Genomic DNA, 26834 nt, shown 5'->3' on the forward strand with positions numbered 1-26834 from the left:
AAGCTTAGACATCATTGAAATCACTTTCTCCTGTAATAATGGTGTATTTCCTATGAAACTGCAGCTTGATGTTATTCTCTCAACCATATTGTTATATTTGTGTGCATGTGTAAAATACTTATTCCAAAATATTCATTTCTGCAAGCATATCTATTTTATAAAGTACTGGGGAAAAACCTCAGTGGTTCAGGCAGCATCTGTGGTGGGAAATGTTCAGATGACATCGCAACTCAAAACATAGTCTGATAAATCCCCTCCACAGATGTTGCCTGACATGCTGAGTTCTTCCAGCTCTTTGCTTTTTTACTGAACATCTGACCCAATTTAAAATGTAACTTATCAAGTATCAAGACCAATGAGATTTTATTTTGAGACATAAGGAAGAGTAGATGCTGGAATCTTGTGAGGAACACAAAATGCCGTAGGAACACAACAGGTCAGGCAGCATCTGTGGAGGAAATGGACAGAAAATGTTTCCGTTCAAGACCCTTCCTCAGACTGATTGTAGTAGGGAGAAAGCTGGAAATGAGTTTCCAGGCAGGACAAGGCCTGTCAAGTGATAGATGGATGAAGATGAGGGGGGGGGGGGGGGGGTTCATGGCAAATAGGTGGACAAAGGCTAGAGATGAAAAGGATACAAAAGGCTGTCAGATAAGGAGTGAAATGTAAAGCTAGAGAGAGGGATAATGGGAGAAATGCACATTAGGATGGAGGTGGGGGAGGGGGGGGGCACAAGAAAGAGGCGGGGAGAAAAAGTGTTACCCAAACTAAAGAATTAATTTACCTTCTGTGAAGTGCAACATAAATGTAACATGGCAATGAATAAAGACCTGTTTAAATTGATTGGGGAGTGAGGTGGGGGGGGGACCTCTTCCATGATTAAAATTATCACCTAGAGGTAAAACAAAGTAAGATTGCTGAAAGTAAGATCCATGACACAAGACAGTGCAGCAGTTGGAAACCAAATAGTCGATACACACAAAATGTTGGAGTAACTCAGCGGGTCAGGCAGCATCTCTGGAGAAAAGGAATAGGTAACGTTTCGGGTCGAGACCCTTCATCAGATCTTTTTTGAGCAAGTACATGGGTCCGTAATTAGTCATCAATTAGTATAGGAGCAAAGAGGTCCTTCTGCAGTTGTACAGGGCCCTAGTGAGACCGCACCTGGAGTACTGTGTGCAGTTTTGGTCTCCAAATTTGAGGAAGGATATTCTTGCTATTGAGGGCGTGCAGCGTAGGTTTACTAGGTTAGTTCCCGGAATGGCGGGACTGTCGTATGTTGAAAGACTGGATCGACTAGGCTTGTATACACTGGAATTTAGAAGGATGAGAGTGGATCTTATCGAAACATATAAGATTATTAAGGGGTTGGACACGTTAGAGGCAGGAAACATGTTCCCAATGTTGGGGGAGTCCAGAACCAGAGGCCACAGTTTAAGAATAAGGGGTAGGCCATTTAGAACGGAGATGAGGAAAAACTTTTTCAGTCAGAGAGTTGTAAATTTGTGGAATTCTCTGCCTCAGAAGGCAGTGGAGGCCAATTTTCTGAATGCATTCAAGAGAGAGCTGGATAGAGCTCTTAAGAATAGCGGAGTCAGGGGGTAGGGGGAGAAGGCAGGAACGGGGTACTGATTGAGAATGATCAGCTATGATCACATTGAATGGTGGTGCTGGCTCGAAGGGCCGAATGGCCTACTCCTGCACCTATTGTCTATTGTCATCCTTATTTCAAAATGAATGAATGAATGAATAAGTTTATTGGCCAAGAAGGGGATCAATATTTTGCAGCGTGACTTGAGAGAGCTCGGAAAAATGCTGAAAAGCAGGATCTCCAGGTGGTTATCTCCGGTTTGCTTCCAGTTCCTCGTGCTGGCGAGAGCAGAAACAGGGAGATACAGGACCTGAATGTGTGGCTGAGGAACTGGTGCAGGGGGCAGGGATTTAGATTCTTAGATCACTGGGATCTGTTTTGGGGTAAGGGAGAACTGTACAAAAGGGACGGATTGCACCTTAACAGGTGGGGGACCAGCATTCTGGCAGGCACGTTTACCACTGCTACACGGGTGGTTTTAACCTAAATAAGGTGGGGGGGGGGGTCAAATGGGATAGTCAAGGGTGGAGTTAAAGGGAAAGAGAGTAAAGGGATAGTTAATGACCCCAGAATTAACGGGAAAGAAAGCTCACAAAGGGATAGGAGAGTATGGCCAAGTGTAATAGGGATCGATGTGAAGGGTGAGATGAGTAAGGAATTAAAGGTACTGTATATGAATGCGCGAAGTATAAGAAGTAAAGTAGATGAGCTTGAGGCTCAGTTAGAGGTTGGTAGATATGACATTGTGGGGATTACAGAGACGTGGCTGCAGGAGGATCGGGCCTGGGAACTTAATATTCAGGGTTATACATCCTATAGAAAGGACAGGCAGGTGGGCAGAGGCGGTGGGGTAGCTCTACTGGTGAGGGATGAAATTCAGTCCCTTGCGAGGGAAGACATAGGGATTGACGAGGTAGAGTCACTGTGGATTGAGTTGAGGGATTGTAAAGGCTAGAAGACACTAATTGGAGTTATCTACAGACCTCCAAATAGTAGCCCGGATATAGGGTGTAAGATGCAGCAGGAGTTAAAACTGGCATGTAAGAAAGCTAATGCCACTGTGGTGATGGGGGATTTCAATATGCAGGTAGACTGGGAAAATCAGGTTGGTTCAGGACCCCAAGAAAGAGAGTTTGTAGAGTGCCTCCAAGATGGATTCTTAGAGCAGCTTGTAATGGAGCCTTCCAGAGAGAAGGCAATTCTGGATTTAGTGTTGTCCAATGAACCAGATTTAATAAGAGAACTCGAGGTAAAGGAACCACTTGGAGGTAGTGATCATAATATGATTAGTTTTAATCTGCAATTTGAGAAGGAGAAGGTTAAATCGGAAGTGTCAGTGTTGCAGTTGAACAAAGGGGACTATGAAGGCAGGAGAGAGGAGCTGGCCATGGTAGACTGGAGAGGGATCTAGGCTTGTATTCACTGGAGTTTAGAAGGATGAGAGGGGATCTTATAGAAACATATAAAATTATAAATGGACTGGACAAGCTAGATGCAGGAAAAATGTTCCCAATGTTGGGCGAGTCCAGAAACAGGGGCCACAGTCTTAGAATAAAGGGGAGGCCATTTAAAACTGAGGTGAGAAAAAACTTTTTCACCCAGAGTTGTGAATTTGTGGAATTCTCTGCCACAGAGGGCAGTGCAAGCCAAATCACTGGATGGATTTAAGAGAGAGTTAGATAGAGCGCTAGGGGCTAGCGGAATCAAGGGATATGGGGAGAAGGCAGGCACAAGTTATTGATTGTGGATGATCAGCCATGATCACAATGAATGGCGATGTTGGCTCGAAGGGCCGAATGGCATCCTCCTGCACCTATTTTCTATGTTTCTATATTTTGCATATACAAGGAATGTGCCTTGGTGATCCGCTCACAAATGACAACACAAACGTAGTTAACAATTAAGAATAAAGCATAAACACATCAAAACAATAATGATACACCATTACGGTCTAAACTTGTGGGTGAAAATGAACCAGAGCAAAAAAGAGACTACAGACTTTGGTTATTGAGTAGAACTATCACTAGTGGAAAAAAGCTGTTTTTATGCCTGGCTGTGGCTGCTTTGACAGTCCGGAGTCGCCTTCCAAAGGGAAGTGCTTCAAAGAGTTTGTGGCCAGGGTGAGAGGGGTCAGAGATGATCTTGCCCGCTCGCTTCCTGCCCCTTGCAGTGTACAGTTTGCCGATGGGGGGAAGGTTGCAGCCAACAACCTTCTCAGCTGTGCGAACGATCCGTTGCAGCCTCCAGATGTCGTGCTTGGTGGCTGAGCCAAAGCAGACCATGATGGAGAAGGTGAGGACGGACTCAATGACGGCAGTATAGAATTGGACCATCATTGCCTGTAGCAGATTGTGTTTCCTCAGTTGCCGCAGGAAGTACATCCTCTGTTGGGCCTTTTTGACTGTGGTGTCGATGGTGACCCCCCATTTAAGGTCCCTGGAGATGATGGTTCCAAGGAACTTAAATGTTAAACTTAACTTAAACAAGAAAAGAAATATAGTTTAACTATCCACCATAGCAAATATAAAAAGAGTTAAGGATGATTATCATTCCCGAAAGATATACAAAAATTACCTTTTAATGCACTAGTAAAGTGTTTTTTTTAGTGATTAGTCAAATCTGCCCAGTGCAGATGGTTTATAGGAAAATAAGTTTAGTGTATTACACATGCAGTTGTAGGCATTGGCAAGGGTTTTTTTGCTGATGACTCCAGACCTACACCTGAAAATAAATGCCCCAGCTGATTGTGGCAGCCGATGAAGGTGTTCAAATCCAATAAGTTTACACCAAATCAGAAACTGAATGAAACTCACTCTTGCAGGATAATGAATTTGTTTTTACCATGGATGAAGACGGGAATATCGAGGCAAGTCAAAGCAGAGCACATGCAACGCAAAATCCTCTCCAAGCAGAAAATGTGGACACAGGCTTCGACAATGATGATGATGCGATGCTATTGGAAGCTGCTGAAGACAGTGAATTTATTGTCGAGTTAAATTCAGAACTGAGTACTGAGGAGCTGCCAGACGATGACTTGCTGGCTGCTGTGGAGGAACTAGAATCTTCTGTGAATGAAGATACTCAATAGAAGTTGCTGGGAATGCAGTGAGATGTACCGTGTCTCAGATTTGAATTTGTCAGAAAACAATGCAGTATTTACATTCTATCCGCATTAATAATCTGTGATTTTATGATCTTTAAGCATTAATACGATTCTGCTGCAAGATTTTAAATCATTTCAACATTGAAATAAATGCTATTGTATGTAGTATTATATTTATTTAATAATAAAAAACTACACCTGTCAGCCAAAACATTATGACCACTGACAGGTGAAGTGAATAACATTGGTTATCTTGTTACAATGGCACCTGTCAAGGGGTGGGATATATTAGGCAGCAAGTGAACAGTCAGTTCTTGAAGTTGATGTGTTGGATGCAGGAGAAATGGGCAGGAGTAAAGACCTGAGCGACTTTGACAAGGGCCAAATTGTTCTGGCCAGACGACTGGGTCAGAGCATCTCTGAAACAGCAAGGCTTGTGGGGTGCTCCCGGTCAGCAGTGGTGAGTACCTACCGACAGTGGTCCGAGGAGGGACAAACCACAAACTGGCAACAGGCAGGGTGTTGGGCGCCCAAGGCTCATCGATGCGCAAGGGCAACGAAGGCTATTGTTGGTGTTGGCTGTATAATAACAGAAGCCGTACACCTAGATAATAAACCTTAGACTTTATTAACTACATAGCAAGCATGACCTTACGCCTGCACGTTGCACTTACACTAACTCGAATCACCCAAGCAGCAGTCACTCAAAAGCCAAAGGGGCGTAACTACAAAAGCATGACACATAACATGAGTGACACCATTACACTAATCTACATCCCCCCTCTTAAAGAATCAACAACGATACAGACACATAAACTGAGCACGTCATGTATAACAATCGGTGACAAACTGGAGGAAAGTTAAACATAGTCCGGATACTTCACAACCGGCCTGCAAACACGACCAGCACGTGTACGATAGAGACCATCTCCATTCCTCTTATCTGGGGAGAGAGCAGGTGATTCCACAGGCGAGGGAGACTGAATCAATGTCCCTGGAGACGAAGCAGCAAACTGTGGAACAGGCGATGAATATGGAGGCGAAGATGGAACAGGCAAAGGAGCTGTTACAGGCATGGATTGCCGTGCTGGCAAAAACATGCGAGTGCCACTAGGCGCAAACGGAAGCGAACTTGTACCATCTGGATTATATTGAGGAGGAACTGGCTCGTTCACAGGCAGGATGTGTCGCCTGTTACGTCGGTAGGTACCGCCATCGGCACTAACGATATATGAGCGTGGCTCTGAAGCAATTCCAGAAATGACTCTGATACGGTCATGGCCTCTCAGTCTGTAAGCGGACTACCTGCCCTTTGGTCAGTGGTGGCAGTGGCCTACTTGTCTTGTCAAACCATCGTTTCTGAATGTCACGCTTCTGTTGCAACCTGGATTGAACCTCCTCCGGTGGAAACACTTGTGGGACTAAAGCCTGATTGGCTACAGGCACTGTGGCACGGGTTTGCCTTGACAATAAACGTTGAGCCGGTGAACCCAAGATGGGGTCACGGGAGATGTTGCGTAAGTTAAGCAGATCCAGGAATATGTCCGATTTTGCTCTACGAACGTTCCATGAGCTGTTTAGCACTTTTAACAGCCCGTTCAGCCAGCCCGTTAGACTGGGGATATTCGGGGCTGCTGGTGATATGGTGAAAATTCCAGTGTCCAGCGAACTCCCTGAATTGTTGGCTGGTGAATTGACTGCCGTTGTCAGTTAGCAGTTTGACCGGGGATCTGTGGACTGAAAAGTGGCGAGATAGCTTTGAAATCACTCCGCTGGAAGTGGGGCTGCTGAGAAAATCAATGTCGAACCATCCTGAATAAGAATCCACGAGCACCAGGTATTGTTTGCCATGCCAATCAAATATGTCAGCTGCGACTGTAGACCACGGGAGCTCAGGTACCGGATGTGGAAGAAGTGGTTGCTTTTGTTGGTGAGGGGCCAAACTGTTACACACTGCGCAGGATGCCACATTCTCGGTGATGTATTCAGCCATGCCAGGCCAGTAAAACATGCTTTTCGCCCGTGAAACAGTGGCTTCAGCACCCGGGTGTCCCGCATGGACAGCGTTAAAATACCGGTGGTACAGCGAGGCAGGAACCACGGCATTGTGTCCTTTTAAAATAATGCCATCTTGCAGCACGAGCTCATCTCGGACAGCAAAGAAGGGCCGGACTGGCAGCGGAACATTGTAGTGCTTGTCTGGCCAGCCGCGCTTAATGACGGAGGTTAACGACCGTAGTGTAGTCAACAGCAGTGTGGGCAACCAGGTCCTCCATGCAGGACGAAGGGATAAAAGACACACTCATCACAACAAAGTCGTCATCCGGTGAGGGCGGACCCTCGCAGGTCTTCCGGGGTGCACGCGAAAGAGTATCGGCCAGGTGCATATCCTTACCGCGTTTGTGGATCAGCACCATGTCATATTTCTGAAGTTGCAGTAACATCCGTTGTAGGCGCGCTGGAGAGGTGTGGATAGGTTTGTTGACAATGCTGATTAGAGGTTGGTGGTCAGTTTCAATTGTGACAGTGTGGCCAAAGACAAAATCGTTGAATTTCTTGCAGGCAAAAACAACCGCTAACAGTTACTTTTCAATTTGGGCATATCGTTGTTCTGTGTCAGTCATGGTGCGTGAAGCATAGGCAACAGGCTTATTGCCATTGCCATCATTCTGAAGGCATGCAGCGCCCAGCCCGTGTTGTGAGGCATCACAAGTAAGAGTAATCGGTAGTTTAGGGTCAAAGTAAGCCAGAGTCGGAGCATTAGACATCCGCCTTTTAAGAGTGTCAAATGCTGTCTGTTGTTGCTCGTGCCAAGTCCAAGCAGTGTCTTTGTGTGTAAGCTGGCGTAATGGGGCCGAAATTTCACTGAAGTCCTGAATGAATTTGCTCAAATAGTTGGCCATGCCAAGGAATCTCTGCAAACTGAGCACGTCTGTGGGTGCTGGAAGCTCGTTGATAGCACTAGTTTTCGCTGGATCAGTTTTGAGGCCGTCTTTAGTAAATATAAGTCCTAAGTATTTTACCTCATTCACTCTGAACTTGCATTTCAGAGGATTTAGCTTGAGATGGATGGCCTCGGCACGCTTCAACACTTTTGACAGATTGGCATCGTGCTCGTTGACCGTTTTTCCAGCAATGAGGATATCGTCCACTACAATGGAGCACGGGTAGCCCGCAAACAATTGCTCCATGGCTTGTTGAAATACTTCACTGGCAGAACATATACCAAAAGGCATCCGAAGAAATTTATAACGTCCGAATGGAGTGCTGAAAGTCGTCAGCTTAGAGGAGTTAAGTTCCAGTGGAATCTGCCAAAATGAGCTCTTGGCATCTAGCACCGTGAATACAGTTGCTTCAGCCATCTGCGCAGCAATCTCATCCACAGTGCGCATGGGATAACGTGGTCGTTTGATCGCTGCGTTTAAGTCCTTGGGGTTGATACAAATCCGTATCTCGTCTTTGTTCTTCTTAGCAGCGACAACCATTGTGGAGACCCAGTCTGAGGGGTCAGATACGGGAGTAAGCACACCCAGAGACACCATTCTGTTAAGTTCACTTTGAACACGATCCCGCATAGCGTGGGGAATCCTATGAGCTGGACGAACAACTGGGATTACCTCAGGGTCAATGGTAATTGTGTACCTGACAGGCAGCTTGCCCAGCTTATCGTTAAACAAATCTTTGTATTGTGTGAGAATTTGACGTGTAAAATCACAGTCTGTAGTCAGAGGACAGACAGAAGGGCTGAAAGTGATCAAACCCATATCTAGGCATGCATCAGCACCCAGTAGGGATGGTACATTCTCACGTACCACGTAAAAATCCAGGATGTGGGCACGTGAGTTGAGACAGCAACGTAACTCAACATGGTGGTCACGGGAGGAATGTGTCACAATACACAGTGCATCGCACCCTGCTGCGTATGGGGCTGCACACGGAGGACCAACAGCATATTAGGCAGGTGGGCATAATGTTTTGGCTTGTCGGGTCATAATGTTTTGGCTGATCGGTGTATATCCTTCTGTTTAAAAGTCTGTCACTCTTTTATATAATACTCAGGCTTCACGAATTTTTCTATTAATATATCTTTATTTACAAACATTACAAAATGTAATAAAGTACATTGTCAGTACAAGCCAATTAGCAAATTTGATGCTTGACCACTAAAACATTAGCAAATTTAAGAGAAGGCACATAAATTCTCGGCAAATCACGCAGTTATCATTAGATAGACATGAAATGCTGGAGTAACTCAGCGGGACAGGCAGCATCTCTGGAGAGAAGGAATGGATACTGTTTCGAGTTGAGACCCTTCTTCAGTCTGAAGAACGTCACCCATTCCTTCTCTCCAGAGATGCTGCCTGTCCTGCTGAGTTACTCCAGCATTTTGTGTCTACAGTGTAAATCAGCAGCTGCGTTCCTTCCTATACATGCAGTTATCATTAATTGTTAGAAGATCTAAAAAGCTTATCAAGAGTTCAGTCAACCCTAAACTGTTTTTACAGCCAAGAACCACTATAGAAAAGTAGTCATTATAAGTTTGGATGCATTTGTATTCATTCAATTCAAAAAAGGTACAACAATGACAGTAACACCACACATTTTCTATACTGCAACTGTTTTGAAGTTCTCTGGTAAAATGCAGTTCACTTCTTGGCCAATGACTCTTCTAATTTTGTGTTTATTATGCGAAGCTGTTTCTCAGCTCCCAGAATTCCTCGTGCTTCTAACAGAAGGGCCGGAAAGCTGGAAATATCATACTGCAGGGGAAAAGGGAAAAGTTAAATCAATCTCACACAAATAATCTGCCTTTATTCTTACTTTGTTGTGTCTAAGAATTAAAACTTACATGGTTGAATTCTTATGATTTTGTGAAAGGTCATAAGGAATAGGAGCAGGATTAGGCCATTCGGCCCATCAAGTCTACTCCTCCATTCAACATGCTGATGTATCCCTCCTAACCCTATTCTCCTGCCTTCTCCCCATAACCTCCGACACTCATTATATCGTAAATCATAAGAGAACGCCATAATACCATATTATTTCGTTTTGGGAAGAGTGGGTCTAACTTTGGCCTAACTAGATTATTTTTCCTCACTTTAAATTAATTTTATTATCGAATATAATTGTTTTATATGGTAACAGTGGTTGCATTACTGCCAGGTTGATCCTGACTACGGGTGCTGTCTGTACAGAGTTCGTACGTTCTCGCAGTGACCTGCTTGGGTTTTCTCTGTGATCTCCGGTTTCCTCCCACACTCCAAAGATGTACAGGTTTGGAGGTTAATTCGCATCGTATAATTGTAAATTGTCCTTAGTATGTAGGGACAGTGCTAGTGTACGGGGATCGCTGGTTGGTGTGAACTCAGTAGGCCGAAGGGCCTGTTTTCCACACTGTATTTCTAACAAAAATTCTAAACTATCACCCAAAATGCTGACCACAATTTTCAGAATGTGAAAATCCATCTAATCATTAGAGCCCATTAGGATGAGAGATTTCCTTCCTTATCTGGTCTGATCTTTGACTCTATACCATTTAACCACCCTCAAGAACAGTCCAGTAACCCATTCAGTTTGCACTGCATCAGGCTACTAGCCTGATCTTTCAGCACTGATTTAAGTGCTACATTTCGCTGACATCGGCAGTCTGGCAAACAACTAAAGAACAGTCTGACCAACCCGTGGAATTATTTTTTAGCCAATGTTCTTTCACAATCCCAGACTATGTCATAATAAACAGATCCACAAGGTGGATACTTGCGAGCAAATGTATCCGGCAAAATTATTCACTAAGTCTCAGGAAATCAGTTTAAGTGTGGGCAAGAAAGGCTGTTGATTGCCATCCACCAACATCAATAACTGATGAATCAATACTTCAACATCTTAGAAGCCACCTTAAAGTACCAAGTTCATTTGCTTGTGGGCAGTTATACAGCTCCCAAGCCTATCCAAGTAGCAACTCATTTAAACAGATTTTAAAACATGAACAGCACAAATGGATGCAGCAAACAGATCTTACCGTTTCTTCCTCACTTGGGTTTTTATTCCTGTGCTCAATGTACTGTGTCTGCATTTGTTTAAAACCGGACAGGAACTGCTTCACATGCTGCAAATCTGCTTTCTTTTGGCTGAGTTCTGAATGTTCCTTCTGCAAGCGTTTAAGTTCTCCTTCCTGCCTAGAAATAACAAAATATTTACTTCACAATTTGGGAGTAAAAGAAGACCCACCTGTTCAACTGGGCTGAAGTAACTTGACTATAAAATTATTACAGATCCACCACCGATTGTCCGGCTACTGATGTTCCGGCACCTCCTTCAACCCACACAAAATTACGAGCATTGCATGTGGCACACAACCTTTTAGGACGTGCGCCTCCATGCTGAACGAGTTACTTGTTTCCTTCTTTGTTAATTGTTAATTCTTTATTTAAGTTTCTAGCCGTCCATGGTGCCTTAGAATCACGTGAGGGGTATAATTAGTGGGTCAGAGGTGTATTGTGGAATTATTAGGAAGCGCGCAAAGTACCAGGAGCTGGTGGAGATGTGCCGGGATGGAGGCTGGAAGACATGCTGTGAACCCATAGAGGTGGGCTGTAGAGGCTTTGCAGGACGCCCACTGCAGAGTACCAGGAGCTGGTGGGGATGTGCCGGGATGGAGGCTGGAAGACATGCTGTGAACCCATAGAGGTGGGCTGTAGAGGCTTTGCAGGACGCCCACTGCAGAGTACCAGGAGCTGGTGGGGATGTGCCGGGGTGGAGGCTGGAAGACATGCTGTGAACCCATAGAGGTGGGCTGTAGAGGCTTTGCAGGACGCCCACTGCAGAGTACCAGGAGCTGGTGGGGATGTGCCGGGGTGGAGGCTGGAAGACATGCTGTGAACCCATAGAGGTGGGTTGTAGAGGCTTTGCAGGACGCTCACTCTGCAAAGTCCTCAACCAGTTGGGCATTACGGGGCTGGCAAAGAAGAGGGCCATTCAATCCGCAAGTGAAGCCACAGGGAAGGCCACGAGGTGGCTTTGGATTGAGGGCTGATCCGTGGGCGGTTGCTGCTGGGACGCGGGTCGGGGCCTGATCAACCCCGGTGGGTCGCCTGGGCGAGGGGGTCTGATGTTGTGAGACCAGAAACACCCGATGACCCCAGGTCACATCACTGAGGATGCGTCCCAGTGCATCCAAAAGACGTATCCTGCACATTACACCGCCTCTGTTGGTCCGGCAAAATTGATAATCCGCCATGGCACTGGAACCAAGAGTGCCGGAAAACCAGTGGTGGAACTGAAGCAACATTTCCACACTGCCATTTGCTGTAAAGATCCTTTGTCCGAGTCCACCACCCAACTCCCAGCCATAACATTTTTGGGGATTTCAGCTTGTGAAAAGTGCCCGGCAAACTCTGCTGTCTGTGCTGCAGAGCTGTTTACTTTCCGAATGCTGCGCAGTGCAAGAAAACTGGCTGCCCAAATAACAATGCTTCGAAAGCACAGCTTCAAATGTGCACCTTGAGATGAATACATTTTTGGAATTAAAAAAGTCAGTGCAGGGAAACATGGCTGAGGTGAATGATCTCAGTGAATTGTCCAGCAGACTTGAGCTCAAAAGTCTGTCTGCTGGTCTATTTCTCACCATATCCTTACCTGCTGCCCATGGATATAGGCAGAGGCATCGCAGATTTACTGGCATATAGTGGTAATAGTCATACAGCATGAAAACAGCCCCCTCAGCCCAACTTGCCCACACCGACCAACATGTCCCATCCACACTATATTGTATACAGGTGCATATTGTACTGGGGTAGAAGTTTCACCCTCTCCCCCCACATCTTTTCCCTCTTGAGATTCCAAGAACAATCACCATATAACCTGTTCCAGTTATATTTCATTACAATGGAACTGCAGTTTAATGGCCTACAATCATCAAAAAGGTTGCACTACTTTCAAGTAAACAGTCAATACTCAAAACAGTCAATACTCAGGATTTAATAAAAGGTAACATTACTCATTTAATTCCTTTTGAGCAATTAGGAAGTGCTTCCTGGTCTTGTTGAAGGTTGCTGTCACCTGCAAACATTAAAGTGGTAGTAAACTTCAACTTACATGTTTATTCACCAGCAACAGCTTTATAAATGTTCAACATTCTGACACTGCTTTTAAAATATATATATTTACCTTTGTGTTTCTTCTTTCCATGTTCTTCAGATCTTGTACTTTTTTTATCTTTAAAGTGGGGGAAAGACAGCACCTTTTGTCAGTCCAGATGGATATGAAACATTGACTCAAGAGTCAAGAGTGTTTAGTTGACATATGTACCGAAATTAAACAATGAAATCGAAATGGAACAAGAATTATTTTTAAGACTGCATTTTGGAGACATGGTTACTTGCTATCAAAAATTACTGTTACCCAAGAGAAATTGTACAGGCAAAAATAGGTTTAGGGGATTGGCAGCCTATATTTAAAATAATTGCCTGCTCCTTTGTGCCACAAGGGCCAAACTACGACTCAAATCAACAACCTGTCCAATATTATATTAAATATATACTGGTAAACCTTCCTGATGGCTGGACTTTTATGCAATTATAAGGAATCCACACCATTGTGTTTCCAATGCTGGAAACATTGATCACATCAAGAAACATCAGTGGAAAGAGAAGGAGGTCAAGGATCCTTTGTCAAATGTTAACTGTTTCTCTTTCTTCAGATGCTGCCCAACATGTTGAGCATTTCCAACATTTTATGTTTATGTTTCAGTTTCCATACCTGCGTTATTTTTGATTTTCACAGATGTTGGGCAGCTGAGTGGGAGATGCCCAACAACGGCACGGTGGTGCAGCGGTAGAGTCGCTGCCTCATGGCGCCAGAGACCCGGGTTCCATCCCGACTACTGGTGCTGTCAGTACGGAGTTTGTACGTTGTCCCTGTGACCGCGTGGGTCTCCCACACTCCAAAGACGTACAGATTTGGAGGTTAATTGGCTTGGGATGAATGTAAATTGACCCTAATGTATTAGGATAGTGTTAATGTGCAGGGATCGCTGGTCGGTGCGGACTTGGTGGGCTGAAGGGCCTGTTTCCGCGCTATTTCTCTAAACTAAACGGTATAGTAGCCATTCCACCACTGCAAATCACGCTCAGAAAGTAGTAAACATCCCAGACCTATTTACATCTTAAGATGTGAAAGTCACCCCATCTTTACCTTGTACCTTGTGGTCATCACCTCCGAAGAGTCCACCAGGGACTACACTGGAAGTATTCGACACCCACTAGGGACAGTTTTTACATTTACCAAGCCAATTTACCTACAAACCTGTACGTCTTTGGTGTGGGAGGAAACCAAAGATCTCAGAGAAAACCCACGCAGATCACAGGGAGAACATACAAACTCCGTACAGACAGCACCCGTAGTCAGGATGGAACCCGGGTCTCCAGCGCTGCATTCGCTGTAAGGCGGCAACTCTACCGCTGCTCCACCGTGACCACCCAGTTCCAGTGAGTTTTGTTAAATATGACCCGCATCAAGTTAGATCAGCCCCACCATGCAAATTATGCTGTAAAGACCTGATTCAAGATATACAATCCAAACCAATGGGTGTAATAATAGCAATGGCGTATCCTGCAGTACTTACAGTTTCAATGACTTGCTCCTTAAAATTAATGAAGAATTTCTTGACCACTTTTTGGCAAATGACAGAATCCATAGACTCCCTATCAAATTGAGTAAAATAGCACAGTATTAAAAGATAACATATTGCACACTCCTGGGGTCTGAAGTGCTGCAAAGAACTGAGATACTATATACAATTAATCAAATTACTTTCAAACTATGTTCTTAAGAGATACTGGTTAACAGAACTGCAAATAAAGACTTTTATAAGTCACACTCTTGGGTTATTTTGTTTTCACATGATCAACTTAATGACACCAGTTGCAGAAAAACTTCCCTCATCAGTCAGTAGAAGGATGGGTCGTGATTCCCCGACGCATTTTATATGACCCATCAGATCAAAGGAGTAACTTTAGACAGTTTTAGATGCAACGTGTTGCAATTTCTGGACCATGAGGAGACCGCAGACTGAGTCTCACCAGGGAAGGGCAGCGTCTGGGTCAGTGAGTTCCTGACTTCTGCAGCAGCAGCGTTGCACATTGGAAGTATGCAACGCAACAAGGTAAAAAGCACCAGGTGAAGTTATTCATAGGAGAGATAACTGTTATCTCCGTTCTATTGCTCTGGAATAATGATGGGGGTCAATTTCTTGAACTGCAGCAATTCTTGTGGTGATGAGACATCTACAGCATTGGGCTTTTGCCCATAACAACGAAAGAGAGGCAACATATTTCCCGGCCAGTGTGCTGTTAATCTTAGAAAGGGAAATATTGTTCTGGAGCATGTCTTCAGAGCTGTAGATATCTTGTCACGTCCCATAAATATCAGGTCAGTTGTTTATTTCCATCATGACGAACTAGCCTTTGATACCTGGGTCTCAAAAGGAGACGCAGATGAAGCCTGCATTTTGTAATACTGGCTGGTATTTGCTGTAAACATTTCATCATCGTGTTTGTCCATGCCTTTGCCACAAACTAAAAAGAACACATTGTTGGAGCATACTCCCCTTGCACCCCAATATTTGTTTAATTATCCACCAATACACATGTGCAAGTAGCGGCACTTACAGATCGGATCCGATTAGCTCGCTGCAGAATTACTTAGATCAATGGAATACTCCACTTACTGTGAGACATACTTCTGCAGTTTCACATGTATACAGTCCCACGCAATAGCTGCACCAAATCAACTTGAAATATTCCTTAAGTTGAATCAGGGTCGATAGCCTGTCTCGATGATGATGGTAGAGAGAGAGATATCAAGGTCACACTGCTCCTACTGCCTCAAAGCAAGGCGTGAATGCCCAATATTTTGCTGATGGGTCCAAACTGAATCCTTACATCTATCTACCTGATGGTCACGTTACACAACATGATGGGATACTGTTCTCAACAAAGAAAGGACTTGATCACAAAAAGATCACCAGAGCAGTTGTACCCATCAGTGCTGTATTCCACAGATGCAACTTGAACAGTAGACTGGCCAAGTAGGTAAACCCTCTCTCACCACCTACCACCGTCCTCAGCTGGCAATTTCAATGTTCAGGACACAACTACTTATTCAGCAGCGATTCCACCAAGCCACACCTGGTGATGGACATAGAAGCCCATCAATCAGAATGCACTTTGCCCCTGCTACCTTCAATGCTTTGTCCAAGGAGTGGTATGAGATATACACCAGGCTTCTTAGTCAATGTTTCACCTGATCGCATTCATACTTCATAACATAAGTATATTTAGCACTGCAAAGGAAAGAACTGCAGATGCTGGTTTAAATCGAAGATAGACACAAAATGCTGGAGTAACTCAGCGGGACAGGCAGCATCTCTGGAGAGAAGGAATGGGTGATGTTTTGGGTCGAGACCCTTCTTCAGACTTTGTGTCTATCCTATATTTAGCACTGGTTCGTCTGCTGTTGAAAATATTTAGCACTGTGAAGGCCATTACGTTTTGACTGTACGTCAATGTACAAACAGTTTTTCAACAATCACCCTGAATAGTGTTTTAAGTCGTGACTCCAGAAGCATCTTCCAGGTGATTTAGATATTTGGAATGTACACACCTGATTCTGCCAGTTTGGGACTGAACTTTGCAATCTCAGCTGGTGTTTTTGACAGGTGAAAGGAACAACAGCTTTATTGTTGAAAGATAACAAGATATTCAGTCCACAGCAGTTGATTTACCCAAGATAATTATAAAATGGCATCCAATTGCATAACTGTCTTCATAAGTTCTAGAAGCAGAATTAGGCCATTCGGCTCATCAACTCTACTTCTCCATTCAATCACGGCTGATCTATCTTTCCCTCAACCCCATTCTCCTGCCTTCTCCCCATAACCCCTGCCACTCTTACTAACCAAGAATCTATCAATCTCTGCCTTGAAAATATCCATTGACTTGGCCTCCACAGGCATCTGTGACAATGAATTCCACAGATTCACCACCCTCTAACTAAAGACCCTCTGTCTTGGGCTTCTTGCCTCCACAGCTTTGAGGAGTGAGACCAGATCAGATGGCAAACTCCCAAATTTGTATCCTACTAGTTTACTCCCAATTATTGAATGGATTTTCTGTATTAATCAATTTTTTTAAACACACAAACCGTTTACAATCCTACTATATCATCATCTCTCTCATCGAAGACTGAAAACCAGTTTTCCTTTTAAAAATATACACCACTTCTCGATGCTTCAATGCATTTAATATATCCTTTTAATTGCTTTTTAAACTAGTCACTGCTGTCATACAAGTACAACACAATGGTTCATTGTGAGGGCAGCAATAAATGGTAAGTTAAAGGAATGCCCATAAAATGAGGCTCTGTTGATGCTCACCAAGGGAGGAATGGTGACACTGGCACCACAACCCCCCATTATTCTACTGTTGGTATATTTAGTGTCTGAGTATATGAGACTATGTCTGTGTTTATGAGACTATTTTCCAGAATGATTCCTAATAATATTAAATACTTCTTCACATTTACAATCCAGTCTTAAACTTACTGATATTCTTGAACAATCTGCTCAAATTCATTGAGGACTACATCCAGTTCGGTGATGTCTTTTGATGTCCTCTTGGTACCTTCAGGGCACCATATTTTCATGGTTAAAGATCCATCTTCTAAAAGACAAAAAACAATCCACGATGAAAAATTGATTCATCAATTAAACACATATTTTCAGGGATTTCCAATAACTATACTTTAACTATAACGGAACTGATCATCAACTTCCGTAGGTCACACAACGGGGAATACGCCCCGATCTTTATCAACTGGGACAGTGTGGAGGGAGTGTCCAGCTCACATTTTGGAGGACCTAACATGGTCCAATAACTGCTGCGCTGGTCAAGAAGGCTACCCCAGCAGCTGTTGACGACCTTCCACCGCTGCACCATAGAGAGCATCCTAACACATGGCATCCCTGTATGGTACCTCAGCTGCACGGAGGCAGAGAGGAGAGCTCTTCAACGAGTAGTCCATAGAGGTCAGAGGACTATCGGAACACAGCTACCAGCCTTGGAGGGCATCTACAACACACGATGCCTCAGAAAAGCCACCAGCATCCACAAAGACTCTTCACACCACTGCAACAGTCTGTTCGAACTTCTACCATCGGGCAGACGCTACAAGGCCTTCTACGCCCGCACCTCCAGACTCAGGAACAGCTTCATCCCCAGGCCCAAAGCTGCTATGAACCGGTCCTGCTGAGCCGGATGGTCACATCGCACAGTGAACCGGCACAGACCTACTTGCACTTTATTCTGTTTTAAAACTATTCTAATTTGTTTCATTGGGTTGTTTAAATTAAATTAATACTGACTAGCTAATTAATTTATTGCATCATACGGGAGGCGCATTCCCAATCTCGTTGTACCCCTGTACAATGACAATAAAGATATATTGTATTGTATAATAGACAGACTTTAAGGAGGAACTGGGTGTGGTATATAATGTAATTTTTAAAATTCCAATCAAGGTGGCAAAGCAATTAAAATCTAATCAATTGCCAAGGTACATCGGCAGAACAGTACTGAGTGAAAATCGGGTAAATCTTCGCTTACTTAGCTTGTTACTAACTGTATTAGTAAAATCACACATATACTTGGACGAAATAGTAAATGGGCCAAACGCAGGCAGGTGTGACTAGTGTAGATGGGACATGTTGGTCAGTCTGGGCAAGTTGGTCCGAAGGGCCTGTTTCCACGCTGTATGACTCTATGACTATAAAGCAACAAACCTCAATATTAAGCAGTCAAATCTGATAAAAGGAAACCACATTCTAACTGACACATTTCAGCAATAGGTATCAATGTTATATTTTTCAGGTCAAGTTAAGAACCCAACTAAGTTACTTGACAATTCTGCACTGCACAATCCAAGGCTGGAACATCCTTCTCGAGATAGATGCCCAGAACTGAATTTTGCATTCCGGATATGGTATAATGATGTAGACCTCTTGGCTACACCACAATTTCCATACCTCCAAGTTCCCAGATATCACAAAATACTGGAGTAACTCAGCGGGTCAGGCAGCATCTAGGAGAGAGGGAATGGGTGACGTTTCGGGCCGAGACCCTTCTTCAGACCAAGTTCCCAGATGTCCATGAAACAGTGGGCTATGCTGACAAGATGAAGGTGGGAGGAAATACATTCTAGCACAATCACTAGGTGGGGAGTTGGAGTTTAGAGACGGGCTGGTGAATGATAGGTGGAAACAGACAAGGGAAGAAAATTAAGCGGATGGAGCCATGTGGAGAGTGGTGGGGGAAAGTAGAGATGGAGGCCGGAAGGTGATGCACAAACAGATAAGGGAGCGCTGACTGGCTGTAGTAGGTGATGACCCTCGATATTGGGCGGGGGGGGGGGGGGTGAAGATGGCGAATAAAGGCAGACTGATCTCATCCCTAACCACACCAGCGCCCAAATGACCCGATCTCTTGATCAAGAATGTAAATATTACTAAAGTACTTGCATTTCAAGTCATAGTTCCAAATCGTGGAAAACCGTCAAGCCAACCTATTCTTTATTACCTCCTCAATGGCTCTAACCAAGAGTTGTATGCAATCATTACTTTCTGTAACTAGTTATTCCATTCAGAAAGCCTATGCCACATTATTCATATTCTAACCTGGAGAAGCGGGTCTCAATGTAGACGGAACTGGAGAGGCATCAGATCCACTTGATGTCCTGACTAGGGCTTTCTTTTTTTTCTTTCCAGAGGTTTCACCTTTATTCCTCGAGGAAATTTCCTATCACAGAGATTTGATTTATCAGTAAATTACTCGTTAAAGCATCAATGTATTTTAAAGCATCGCTGTATTTCTATAGCGAGTTTAACAAAGTAGAGGTAACAAAACATTTCAACAGCAGAGGTACCACAGCAGGATGACCTGGGTGCCCTGGTACACCTGTCACTGAAAGTAGGCGTGCAGCAGTGAAGAAAGCTAATGGCATGTTGGCCTTCATAACGAGAGGATTTGAGTACAGGAGTAAAGAGGTCCTTCTGCAGTTGTACAGGGCCCTGGTGAGACCACATCTGGAGTATTGTGTGCAGTTTCGGTCTCCTAATTTGAGGAGGGACATCCTTGCTATTGAGGCAGTGCAATGTAGGGTCACAAGATAATCCCTGGGATGAAGGGTCTGTCATAAGAGGAAAGATTGGAAAGACTGGGCTTGTATTCACTGGAGTTTAGAAGGATGAGAGGGAATCTTACAGAGACGTATAAAATTATAAAAGGACTGGACAAGCTAGATGCTGGAAAAATGTTCCCAATGTTGGGGGAGTCCAGAACCAGTGGCCACAGTCTAAGAATGAAGGGGAGGCCATTTAAAACTGAGGTGAGAAGAAACCTTTTCACCCAGAGAGTTGTGAATTTGTGGAATTCTCTACCACAGAGGGCAGTGGAGGCCAATTCACTGGATGAATTTAAAAGCTAGCTAGATAGAGCTCTAGGGGCTAGCGGAATCAAGGGATATGGGGAGAAGGCAGGTACGGGTTATTGATTGTGGATGATCAGCCATGATCACAATGAATGGCGGTACTGGCTCGAAGGGCCAAATGGCCTCCTCCTGCACTTATTTTTCTATGTTTCTATACTGCAAATCTGAAATAAAAACATCAAATTCGTAAAACACTGCAGTGTGCAAAGATAAACAGGGTTAGCATTTCAGGCTCAAAACATTTCAACGAAGGATTTAAGACTTGAAACGTTAACTCTGCTTCTCATTCCACAGATGGCCTGTTGAGTGTTTCCAGAATTTCCTGTTTTAATTCTGAACTATTACACCTTGTGTCAGTCGAGGAAAATATGAAGAAAGAATGCAAAATGGAAAAAAATCCAAATGGTAGCAGAATCAAAATGTCATGATGAATAGAAGAGCTGCACTGATGTTTTTCAAACCATTTTTAGCGTTTTGTTAAAGGACAGCACGGAAGAAATCTCAGGGTTGAGGTCCAAGAACCATTTTGCACTTAGCGCACTGACGTGGTTCTCACTCTGTCTTTCTCTGGTCTGGCCAAACAGGAAGAATCACACGTGAATGAGAAAACATGTCCTTTACCGTGCAAGGTTGTGGAAGGAGAGGTTCGCTGCTGGAGTCTGATGGTGAACCCTCTTGCTGCACCTTTCGTTGTTTGAGTGTTGAAAGAGATGTACGAGTATTACCCAAAGACCTCTTTCTCGCACCAGCAGAATCAGCCCTCTGCTGAATTCCAGGGCTGCCATCACTGGGGATTTTTCCTGCACTTGTTCGCGATGGAACGTCCTTAGACAGCTTGGAGGCTTTTCCGGCCCGTGAACTGGATGCTTTTTTCGCCGTCTTTCTCTCATGCTCCGACTGCAAAACACTTGTTTTAATTAGATTAATCAATCACAAGAAAATGGAGACATGAACTTATGACTTCAGGCATAAACAATAATAAATTAATATTTTCCCTCGATTCCTGCAGAGTTCCATTTCCTGTTTTTCCCAACAATTTGCAGCAGCCAAACAATTGTATTTTTTTTTCACGTAGTTATCCACACTTGTTTTTACTGTAGTTATCCACACTTGTTTTTGTGTGACAGATTGGGATGAGCTAGGTGTTGCTCAATGAAACCCCAGTCAACATTGTACTATTAATACTTTTAATAGAACAGTTTGGTCATCCCAGTTTGGTCATCCCTGTAAAGCGTCTTTGAGTGTTTGAAAAGCGCTATATAAATGTAATGCATTATTATTATTATTATTATCTCTTCAGCGATGGCCACTTATCTTTATAAGTAGACACCAAAGAAAGGAATTAAGAAAAGTAGTGCAACAGGGGAGATTGCTGCTCTATGCTTCTATAATCTTGGATGTCATATTTAGTTTCTTCTCCTGTGTACTCTCCTCTCCAGTGGGTAGAATTAACCAGGCCCAATGGGTGTAAGACACAATGTGCTTGAGTAACTCAGCACATCAGGCAGCATCTCTGGAGAATATGGGTAGGTGATGTCACCTATTAATGTTCTCCAGAGATGCTGTGTGACCATGTTCCTCTTCTCTCTGAAGCCGTTCTGATTGTAAAGTGGCTTCGGGTCGATAGCAGCCCTAATCCGGTTGTGAATCAAGCGGTCGTAGACCTTGGCCAAGCCACTTGTCAGGCTGATGCCACGATAGTTGTCAGTCTTGTTCAGGTTCCCAGATTTGGGGACGGGGATGATGTTGTATTGTAACCATTGTGTTGGCTTGTCATTCGTCATTAGCACTGTGTTACAGAACCTGAGCATGATGTCGTCGAGCTCACAGTTTTTCAACACCTCTGGAGGGATGTTATCAGGGCCTGGACTCTTCCCTTGCTTCAGCGAGGTCTTCACTTTTCACCGCTCCTCCAAGGTAAAGGGGCCGTCGTGAATGTGTACATCCATGAGGACAGTCTCAATCTCCTCATCTTCCTCAGTGACAGTTGAAAGTGATCCAAGTAGGTTCTTGAAGTGGGTGAACCACGTGTTGATTCGATCCTCTGGGGAGTTCCCATTGACTTGACCTGACTTGGCCTTCCTCCTGCTACTGATCTCGTTCACAATCCGCCATGCCTCGCTATACCGCTTACCATCGTTGACAGCCTCTACTCCCTCTATCATTCTCGCAACCTCCTTCTTCTTCAGTTTGTCGTACACCTCAAAGAGTTGGGATTTGCCTGCCTTCAGGTCCTCCTTGAGCTGCTCATTCCTGCTCCAAGTGTAGGCCTCTTGGCATTCAACAACTACTTTCCGTGCTGCAACTACTTCCGGCTGCTCAGAGTTGTGACTTCTCTTCACATGCTTCACTTTGGGTAGACTCTTCATTGCTTCAGAGTTGGCCTCAATGAATCGTTCGTAATGAGCCGTAGCATTTTCCCTCGCCTCAGATGCTCACTTCTCCTCTTCCTTTCGTTTCTCCTCCTCCAACATCTGGAAGCGGTTCACCACCTCTACTGTGTATTGGGTCTGTAGATCTGGTTGAGAGGAAAACTTCCAGTCCACGTTTTCCTTGGGGCCTGTAGATTTAGGCTGCCTCAGGCTAAACATCACTCGCATCGTTACCACTCGGTGATCCGAGCTCACGGTCTCAAAAGTGCTGTACGCTTCAGCGTCCATGACATTTGCCCTCTGAAGAATCATTGAGGGGGTAAAGGGATATGGGGAGAAGGCAGGCACGGGTTACTGATTGTGGATGATCAGCCATGATCACAATGAATGGCGGTGCTGGCTCGAAGGGCCAAATGGCCTCCTCCTGCACTTATTTTTCTATGTTTCTATACTGCAAATCTGAAATAAAAACAGAAAACACTGCACTGTGCAAAGAGAAACAGGGTTCGTATTTCAGGCTCAAAACATTTCAACGAAATCTTGCTATTGAAGGCGTGCAACGTAGGTTTACTAGGTTAATTCCCGGAATGGCGGGACTATCATATGTTGAAAGACTGGAGCGACTAGGCTTGTATACACTGGAATTTAGAAGGATGAGAGGAGATCTTATCGAAACGTATAAGATTATTAAGGGGTTGGACACGTTAGAGGCAGGAAACATGTTCCCAATGTTGGGGAGTCCAGAACAAGGGGCCACAGTTTAAGAATAAGGGGTAGGCCATTTAGAACTGAGATGAGGAAAAACTTTTTAGACAAAAGACAATAGGTGCAGGAGTAGGCCATTCAGCCCTTCGAGCCAGCACCGCCATTCAATGTGATCATGGCTGATCATTCTCATTCAGTACCCCGTTCCTGCTTTCTCCCCATACCCCCTGACTCCGCTATCCTTAAGAGCTCTATCTAGCTCTCTCTTGAATGTATTCAGAGAATTGGCCTCCACTGCCCTCTGAGGCAGAGAATTCCACAGATTCACAACTCTGACTAAAAAAGTTTTTCCTCATATCATATCATCATATCATATATATATACAGCGCGGAAACAGGCCTTTTCGGCTCACCAAGTCCGCGCCGCCCAGCGATCCCCGCACATTAACACTATCCTACACACACTAGGGACAATTTAAAAAAAAACATTTACCCAGTCAAATTAACCTACATACCCGTACGTCTCTGTTTTAAATGGCCTACCCCTTATTCTTAAACTGTGGCCCCTGGTTCTGGACTCCCCCAACATTGGGAACATGTTTCCTGCCTCTAACGTGTCCAACCCCTTAATAATCTTATACGTTTCGATAAGATCCCCTCTCATCCTTCTAAATTCCAGTGTATACAAACCTAGTCGCTCCAGTCTTTCAACATATGACAGTCCCGCCATTCCTGGAATTAACCTAGTAAACCTACGTTGCACACCCTCAATAGCAAGAATATCCTTCCTCAAATTTGGAGACCAAAACTGCACAGTACTCCAGGTGCGGTCTCACTAGGGCCCTGTACAACTGCTGAAGGACCTCTTTGCTCCTATACTCAACTCCTCTTGTTATGAAGGCCAACATTCCATTGGCTTTCTTCACTGCCTGCTGTACCTGCATGCTTCCTTTCAGTGACTGATGCACTAAGACACCCAGATCACGTTGTACGTCCCCTTTTCCTAACTTGACACCATTCAGATAATAATCTGCCTTCCTATTCTTACCACCAAAGTGGATAACCTCACACTTATCTACATTAAACTGCATCTGCCATGCATCCGCCCACTCACGCAACCTGTCCAAGTCACCCTGCAACCTCATAGCATCTTCCTCACAGTTCACACTGCCACCTAGCTTTGTATCATCTGCAAATTTGCTAATGGTACTTTTAATCCCTTCATCCAAGTCATCGATGTATATTGTAAATAGCTGCGGTCCCAACACCGAGCCTTGCGGTACCCCACTAGTCACTGCCTGCCATTCTGAAAGGGACCCATTTATCCCCACTCTTTGCTTTCTGTCTGTCAACCAACTTTCTATCCATGTCAGTACCCTACCTCCAATACCATGTGCTCTAAACCACTAAATACTGATTGAGAATGATCAGCCATGATCACATTGAATGGCGGTGCTAGCTCGAAGGGCCGAATGGCCTCCTCCTGCACCTATTGTCTATTGACTTGAAACTTTAACTCTGCTTCTCATTCCACAGATGGCCTGTTGAGTGTTTCCAGAATTTCCTGTTTTAATTCTGAACCATTACACCTTGTGTCAGTCAAGGAAAATATGAAGGAAGAATGCAAAATGGAAAAAAATCCAAATGGTAGCAGAATCAAAATTCCACGATGAATAGAAGAGCTGCACTGATGTTTTTCAAACCATTTTTAGCGTTTTGTTAAAGGACAGCACGGAAGAAATCTCAGGGTTGAGGTCCAAGAACCATTTTGCACTTAGCGCACTGACGTGGTTCTCACTCTGTCTTTCTCTGGTCTGGCCAAACAGGAAGAATCACACGTGAATGAGAAAACATGTCCTTTACCGTGCAAGGTTGTGGAAGGAGAGGTTCGCTGCTGGAGTCTGATGATGAACCCTCTTGCTGCACCTTTCGTTGTTTGAGTGTTGAAAGAGATGCACGAGTATTACCCAAAGACCTCTTTCTCGCACCAGCAGAATCAGCCCTCTGCTGAATTCCAGGGCTGCCATCACTGGGGATTTTTCCTGCACTTGTTCGCGATGGAACGTCCTTAGACAGCTTGGAGGCTTTTCCGGCCCGTGAACTGGATGCTTTTTTCGCCGTCTTTCTCTCATGCTCTGACTGCAAAACACTTGTTTTAATTAGATTAATCAATCACAAGAAAATGGAGACATGAACTTATGACTTCAGGCATAAACAATAATAAATTAATATTTTCCCTCGATTCCTGCAGAGTTCCATTTCCTGTTTTTCCCAACAATTTGCAGCAGCCAAACAATTGTATTTTTTTTTCACGTAGTTATCCACACTTGTTTTTACTGTAGTTATCCACACTTGTTTTTGTGTGACAGATTGGGATGAGCTAGGTGTTGCTCAATGAAACCCCAGTCAACATTGTACTATTAATACTTTTAATAGAACAGTTTGGTCATCCCAGTTTGGTCATCCCTGTAAAGCGTCTTTGAGTGTTTGAAAAGCGCTATATAAATGTAATGCATTATTATTATTATTATTATCTCTTCAGCGATGGCCACTTATCTTTATAAGTAGACACCAAAGAAAGGAATTAAGAAAAGTAGTGCAACAGGGGAGATTGCTGCTCTATGCTTCTATAATCTTGGATGTCATATTTAGTTTCTTCTCCTGTGTACTCTCCTCTCCAGTGGGTAGAATTAACCAGGCCCAATGGGTGTAAGACACAATGTGCTTGAGTAACTCAGCACATCAGGCAGCATCTCTGGAGAATATGGGTAGGTGATGTCACCTATTAATGTTCTCCAGAGATGCTGTGTGACCATGTTCCTCTTCTCTCTGAAGCCGTTCTGATTGTAAAGTGGCTTCGGGTCGATAGCAGCCCTAATCCGGTTGTGAATCAAGCGGTCGTAGACCTTGGCCAAGCCACATGTCAGGCTGATGCCACGATAGTTGTCAGTCTTGTTCAGGTTCCCAGATTTGGGGACGGGGATGATGTTGTATTGTAACCATTGTGTTGGCTTGTCATTCGTCATTAGCACTGTGTTGCAGAACCTGAGCATGATGTCGTCGAGCTCACAGTTTTTCAACACCTCTGGAGGGATGTTATCAGGGCCTGGACTCTTCCCTTGCTTCAGCGAGGTCTTCACTTTTCACCGCTCCTCCAAGGTAAAGGGGCCGTCGTGAATGTGTACATCCATGAGGACAGTCTCAATCTCCTCATCTTCCTCAGTGACAGTTGGAAGTGATCCAAGTAGGTTCTTGAAGTGGGTGAACCACGTGTTGATTCGATCCTCTGGGGAGTTCCCATTGACTTGACCTGATTTGGCCTTCCTCCTGCTACTGATCTCGTTCACAATCCGCCATGCCTCGCTATACCGCTTACCATCGTTGACAGCCTCTACTCCCTCTATCATTCTCGCAACCTCCTTCTTCTTCAGTTTGTCGTACACCTCAAAGAGTTGGGATTTGCCTGCCTTCAGGTCCTCCTTGAGCTGCTCATTCCTGCTCCAAGTGTAGGCCTCTTGGCATTC

At 44.3% G+C, this 26834-nt stretch overlaps 2 protein-coding genes across 5 annotated transcripts in view; one reads left to right on the plus strand and one right to left on the minus strand.

Moving 5' to 3' along the window:
* Positions 1-8890, plus strand: part of primpol (primase and polymerase (DNA-directed)) — a 39893-nt gene extending 31003 nt beyond the window's left edge. The window contains exon 13 of one of the 2 annotated variants that reach the window (XM_078396677.1): positions 4413-8889. In XM_078396677.1, coding sequence (XP_078252803.1) covers positions 4413-4679 — 267 coding nt within the window. In that variant the 3' untranslated portion in view covers positions 4680-8889. Of the gene's footprint in view, positions 1-4412 lie in introns of both variants that reach the window. The other variant, XM_078396678.1, reaches the window with a different exon arrangement.
* A 142-nt stretch (positions 8891-9032) lies between these two features.
* cenpu (centromere protein U) overlaps positions 9033-26834 on the minus strand; it is a 62047-nt gene continuing 44245 nt past the window's right edge. For all 3 annotated transcript variants that reach the window (XM_078396676.1, XM_078396675.1, XM_078396673.1), the window contains 9 exons: positions 25174-25449; positions 20856-21131; positions 19423-19543; positions 17296-17413; positions 14317-14395; positions 12861-12908; positions 12691-12752; positions 10714-10870; positions 9033-9454 (listed from right to left, as the gene is read on the minus strand). In XM_078396676.1, coding sequence (XP_078252802.1) covers positions 9341-9454; positions 10714-10870; positions 12691-12752; positions 12861-12908; positions 14317-14395; positions 17296-17413; positions 19423-19543; positions 20856-21131; positions 25174-25449 — 1251 coding nt within the window. In that variant the 3' untranslated portion in view covers positions 9033-9340. The remainder of the gene's footprint in view (positions 9455-10713; positions 10871-12690; positions 12753-12860; positions 12909-14316; positions 14396-17295; positions 17414-19422; positions 19544-20855; positions 21132-25173; positions 25450-26834) is intronic.

The sequence above is a fragment of the Rhinoraja longicauda genome, chromosome 3 (genome assembly GCF_053455715.1).
Source record: "Rhinoraja longicauda isolate Sanriku21f chromosome 3, sRhiLon1.1, whole genome shotgun sequence".
In the NCBI taxonomy this organism is placed as follows: Eukaryota; Metazoa; Chordata; class Chondrichthyes; order Rajiformes; family Arhynchobatidae; genus Rhinoraja; species Rhinoraja longicauda.